This window comes from Porites lutea, chromosome 10, assembly GCF_958299795.1.
Source record: "Porites lutea chromosome 10, jaPorLute2.1, whole genome shotgun sequence".
Taxonomy (NCBI): Eukaryota; Metazoa; Cnidaria; class Anthozoa; order Scleractinia; family Poritidae; genus Porites; species Porites lutea.
The window spans coordinates 3852372-3858803 of record NC_133210.1 but is presented as its reverse complement, the minus strand read 5'-3'; the positions used below and the strand labels follow the sequence as shown (position 1 = coordinate 3858803).

Below are 6432 nucleotides of genomic sequence, written 5' to 3'. Positions count from 1 at the left end.
TTTAATTCTTTTGTCATTTTTCAATTCAGTTAGACCAAAACGATTAAATGGGAAACGATATAACTTAACTTGTCCAGAAAATTTTTGAATGCTCCGTGGTAAAAATGTCATTAGCAAAGTCCTGCTGTTGTGGTAAGCTTTTAGTTCTTCTTCTTCTTCTTCTTCTTCTTTTTCTTCTTCTTCTTCTTCTTCTTCTTCTTCTTCTTCTTCTTCTTCTTCTTCTTCTTCTTCTTCTTCTTCTTCTTCTTTTTCTTCTTCTTCTTCTTCTCCCTATTATTATTATTATTATTATTATTATTATTATTATTATTATTATTATTAGATGGTGGTTTAAAATACTTTAAGGAAGATTTTAAAGGTGTTGCTGCAATTACTACACGATGTCCCCCAGTTATCTTCAGTTGATATTTGATCAATTAAAGATAAGTTATATTTGCCCATGGGATTATTTGCCCTCACACTATATTTTCGAAAACTGAACAAGCAAATGAAATTTAAAAACAGGTATTAAGGATATTCTTCAATATTGATGAATGTTTAGTTTTTGGTTTTCAACCGTAAAACAGTCGGTTAGCCATACTGCACAAGCATAATGGTTTCGCTCTTCTCAGATAATCGTTCCTGATACTTCCATTCACTGTAACTGCTTAATTCACAGGATGATTTTTGCCGATCGAAAGACACATTTAAATATTGCCTCACAATGGAAGGTATAATAAAATAAAAAAAATCTTGGATTTAGGCCCTAAGACGCCTACAAAACTCAGTTGCAGCGGCCTAGTTTTCAGTTCAGTAGGGCCCCATGTGTAAGTCAGAAGAGTAATTTAGAGCCCGAAAAACATTGCACAACTATGTTTCCCTGGACTTTTTTAGCCACGATCCTAGGCGTCTGTGTAAGCTGTTGATCTTCGACGGGTCGACTCTCTTGAAGTATCAAGCATTTCTATCTCATCCGATTGTAGAGCGAGTTTGTTTCGGTTCTTACAGCACCTTCTCAAAAGGTTCAGAATCTCCTTGCGGTAATTCATATTGGTAATAGTATAGCAAACTGGATTTGCGGCACTGTTAGCAAATGTCAATATGTTGCAAAATGCAACTAGTTCCCAAAAGTGGGCAAATTGTTCTTCGGCATTTCCAAAATCCAACCAGAGCCACATAATGTTCGTAGGAAGTACGCACACAGCGAAAAGAATGGTCACTGCAATAAGCATTCGAATTACTTTTGATGCCTCCTCGCTTTGCGCGTTTTGAAGAAACGTGTTTTCAAGACCAGTTTTGTTTTTCTTGCCTAATTCTCTGCCAATGCTTGTATACGCTGCTGCGATGATGCTAAGAGGTATGACATACTCAGCAACAAAGAGCACCACTGTGTAAATCTTTCGATCGTTGTTACTACTCCAAAATTCATCACATGATCCTGTTGTATCTCCAATTCTGAGGACACTGATGTAAGGAGACACTGGGACTATCGATAACAGCCAGATAATTACGATCAGCCATTTTGCATTGGTAGTGCTGAGTTGCCGACGAAGCGGATACAATATGGCCCAATAGCGTGTTAAACTAACAGCGGTCAAAGTAAATACAGATGCAAACAGCGACATTGTTTGCAAAGGGTACAGAATATTACACATAAAGGACCCATACGGCCACTTGTAGTTCATTTCTTGCACTGGGATGTCGAATGGGATGCAAATTAACGTTAGAGTCAAATCTGCGAAAGCCAGATTAAGAATGAAATAGTTGGTGACCGTCTTCATTTTTTTTCTTTTCATGATAACGACGCAAACAAGTATATTTCCAATGGCGCTAACAAGGAAGATGACGGCGTATAGCGTAAGCTTCAAAGCCTTCGTGTATACGTTGACATCATTGCTTTCGTGCGATTCTTGTGTGGAGTTTTCTGCTGTTGTAAAATTTGAGAATATGTTACTTAAAGTAGAGTTTGAACTCATGGCTGCTCTTCTAAGGGACTATGATTATAACCCTTGAATGAATATCGCCTTAGGTAGCGTTTCGATTGGAACCAGGGCCTAAGCAGACTTGAAATCTCACCTGAAATGAATACAAAAAGTCGTTAGAAGTTATGCTTGTAGAATGTCCTCTATATACGGAATAAAAACAAGTATAACTTTAATATACCTTCAGCGGCGCTTCTGGAGGGGTAATTGCAAATAACAAACCGTTACCAATGTTTTCTATATTCGTAGCAGTGAAGCAACTTCCATCGAGATAATTTTATACGGTCATTAATAGGCCAGTAAATTTATATTTTTCCTCGCTTTAGGCGGCCAACGCACTTTCACGACAAAATAATAGTTGGACTTTAGGAACTTTAAAAAAACCTTTAAACACGGAAGTCTAAAAAAGTCATTACCCGTTCGTAACCGCAGGCGAAAATTGCTAGCATAAAGATGCAGCAATATCAAGTCGTTTTTTTGGCACCAAACGGTGGCGAAAAAAAGGCCTGAAATTTTTGCGTTATTTATGATAATCTTTTGGCACGTATTTCATACTCTGTGACTAGTCAGAACAGCAGTTGCTTAAAAGAAGGGTGTATTCCTGGAAGACAAGCCATTAATAAACTCATTTTCAGGTTTAAGAAAATAAATTAATCTTAATTTGAATTGCTGAATTGTTTTCGAAATAGCAGGTAATACATAATATGTGTCACAGTTGGAATCTGCAGGTGGAAACAATAGGGAGCTTAAGCAACAGCGTTTTTGAGCGACGGACGTCAACCGGAAGTGGACTTTTTGCATCATTGGGGAGCGGTTTGGTTGAAACTCGCGGGTAAATCGTCTTTAAAAGAGAAAAGAAACTCAACAATACAAATTTGTTAGCGTCAAGGCATATAAAAAGGGAGAAGGCCTCACTTCCGGTTGACGTGCGTCGCTCAAAAACGTCTTTGCTTAAGGTCCCTATTGTTACCACTCCAACAAAGCTGTCTGAACTGACAGAATTGAGCCAGTTTCCTGCATACTATGTAGAATCAGATATGTTAACAAATTAGAAACCTACAAACAAAACTTGCATAGAAAACTGTAGCTTAAATACGCAATGTTACTGATTAAATAAAGTGGGAAAATGTTCTATAGCCAATCAACTGAATATCTCCAGCATTCAAGTAGTTGAATTATTATTTCCTTTGAAGTTATTTTTTGTTCCATTTTGTATCTTTCACCTGTGAACATTACGCAGCCATAGAAAGTCTACCAAGAAGCAATGAGCTATATGATGATAGTTGTGCAGTCTAAAATTGACTTTAACAAAGCCTCTTAAGACTTAAATAAAGCCAAATGAAAATGGCAAATTTCCATTCACCAACTTGCGTTGAAACACACCAGTTCTCGTAACACTTCTGGGCGCCATGCACAAACCAAATAGCCAATAAACAGGCAAACAATGCAAAAATTCAAAATATCCCACAATAGTCTTAAGAGAACCTGATAATAAACTATGATCAGGGTGACTTGCTAAAGAAGGTTTGCTTTCAGTTTAACTGTTTAATAAGTATTTCAGATAACCTGTACAGCGAATATTTGCCCGCTCGCTTTGTTACTGATAAAGATTACGGTTAGCACAATTAATTGCTTTCCTCACAGACTTGATAGCAATTTTGTCTTAGTTGAAAATCGAGTCTGTATTTATTCACAGCTGAAAATTCTTGTTCAATTAATTAGTTAAAAAGTATTTAGATTGGCTGTATATTCTTAATCCACTCATAGATATACAATTTTGAAGTCTTCATAGGCATCAATTCAATGATAGCTCACCTTGACTTTGTTCTCCAACAAAATTAAACCCTACGCCCCCAAAAGTTAAAAATAAAAATGCTGACTGGTTGAAGAACAAGGCAATGATTGAAAAATGTTTACAAGAACTTCAGTTACAATTTGAGACTATTAACTCACGACATAAATGTGTGACAGCCATTTCTCTAAAAATAGTCAGCACCCTATAGCATGTTTAATTTCAAATCATTTAAACTGTTTCACACCAGATCTGTTGCATCGCTACTACATTTATTTATAGATTTCAGATGCAACATTTCCATAAGCACAAAAAACCAGTATCGGGACCAACTTAGAGAGTGTTGAGTAATCAAGCAACTCAGTGATTCAACTTGAAAATCCCTTACTTCAGGCAAAAAATTACAAGTATCTTTTAGTTATCAATTTTTAAAGTATACAAAAATAGAAGAGTATAATTATTCACCTGTCCTATATAACTTGTCTTGGAAAACAGGCCTCTTGCCTATAGCCAAACAGTCTCTGAGGACCATTTAAATCATCAACGTAGAAAAGCAGGATTTATTGAAAAACTAATTGAATTTAAAAGTCTTTTATTTATGAAATTTTGGCCTCCTAGAAATTAAACAACTGTCACAAAAAAACCGCATGCAAAAACATCTCATCGTGATTCGACCAAATCGAACACAAAAACTTATTTGTTTAATTTGTTTTGTCTGAGGAAATTCGATCAAGTTACAGATGTCAAAATTCGCTAGAAATTGGTATCAGTTTGTTACTATCACCAACCGTCAAAGCTAATTCACCTTAATCTAATTTGCCTGCAACAGGCAAATTTAAGGTCAAGAAAAGAAGTTTTATTCTTGTGCTATATCACACCCTCAGACGTAAGATAATTGATTGTGAAAAGCTTGCTGCGTAAATTATGGTCGCTTTTTGAAAGTTTTAAAATTTGATTCTTGTCCTGCTGTCTTCTATTGTTTTTGATATTTGATATTTTCTTTTGCATCTAATACCTCGCTAGCTTATGAGTTTCTCCGGTCATAAAATAGTTTTTATTTCTCTCTAACGGTTTTTTTCTGTAACCGCGGTCATTTAGGCTAATGCTTCGCATTTTTTTATGATTCAGATTTTGTTTGACTCAAAACCGTACGTCAAATTATGACAGTATACCAAAATGGGTTTAATGAAGCTTTCAATTTCATAGTCAAATTTATATCATCTGATTAAAGAGCTTTCGAAGGGGAGTAAAAAGCTGGAGACTTTTTTTCGCGTAGACACATATTACTCGAGTACTGGCAATTCAAAGAAATTTAATCATTTAAGTGTACCCCGAATCGATCATATTTTTTCTTAAAAAAAAAACGATACCTTTGAATTTTTTTAAATGTCATTTTTGGCCACTTCAGAAGGACCGCGATCACTCGAACTCCGCAGATAACTCGACCTCCGCAGATAACTCGCGATCGACCTCCCCGCTAACTCGAACTAAGTCCCATTTCCCTTGGATTTCACCCCACTTTTAAGTCATTTTTACTCGGTTAACTCGAACTCAGAAAACTCGAATTCCTCGCTGCTGACTCGATCTAAATTTCCTTTCCCTTGATCAAAATTTCACTGAAATTTCCCCCAGTAACTCGAATTCCGGTTCTTGTAACCCCGCTCGGATGCCATTTCATTAGCATTTAGCTCTTCTTGTTGCATAATCAGTAAAAACATTAAAACTAACTAAACACCGTGACAGCAATTTGATTTTGATTGGTACAACGAACAGATAACGTTTTATCATAAAAAGCATAATAATGTTACCCTTTCTGATGAAATAAGTTAAATTTACACTGTACTATACACTGAAGTGCTGAAAATCAGCAACTTAAATAATTAGCTGAAGACGGCAAATTTGACATTCAATCAAGCCGATTACTCGAAACCCCGCCAACTCGAACTGTTTTTCCTTCCCTTCGGAGTTCGAGTTAACGGGGTTCTACTGTATTAGCCTGATGCTCCATATTTACAGGCCACGTTTTGTAGAGAGAGTAAAAGCGAACGAAGTCATTGTAAGTTAACCAAAAATGCGACACTTTGATGACTGATTTTAAAGGCGGCTTGGCCCCACCGTGAGCTGCTTCGTTTCATTCAGATCCACTTTTTTTATTATATCAATGCACGACAATCCCCATCAAGGCATTATAGCTCTTGTATAACGTTAATGTTTTGCAACCCCGAAATATCGTTCAAATACATTTTACTCTTTGTCTGTTTGTTGTTGTTTATTTTCTGAAGGTCCACACCAAGATCCGATACCCCTCACTGGGTTGTTGCTGTGGTGTTCCCAATATTGGATTTCTTTAAACAAAACTTAAGTATTCATATCCTTCTTTAACATTGTGGCACTAACTATCTTAGATTTATGTTGAGTCTACCGGCACCTTGTTTTATCATCCAGTCTTATTGATGATAAAATTACGTCGTAACATTGTCAAAGTGACTGTTGTGAATCCACTCACCGCACAGGCAGTTTGTGAAACGTTACTAACCGAAAAGTGCGAACGTAAATCGTGTACCTGGTGTCTTCTTCAGTTCAACCCGTCTTTGTCGTCGTGAACGCCATTCAGCTATATGAACTGTGTAAAATCAAATCGAAAGGTAGGTTATAGGCATGTAGTCTCCAATTTAACTT

General features: G+C 36.5%; 1 protein-coding gene across 1 annotated transcript; it reads right to left on the bottom strand.

Moving 5' to 3' along the window:
- Positions 1-327: 327 nt before the first annotated feature.
- LOC140949390 (QRFP-like peptide receptor) lies at positions 328-1955 on the bottom strand. Its single transcript, XM_073398548.1, has one exon. It carries the CDS (start codon positions 1953-1955, stop codon positions 882-884), a length of 1074 nt encoding a protein of 357 aa, XP_073254649.1. The 3' UTR covers positions 328-881.
- Positions 1956-6432: the final 4477 nt, after the last annotated feature.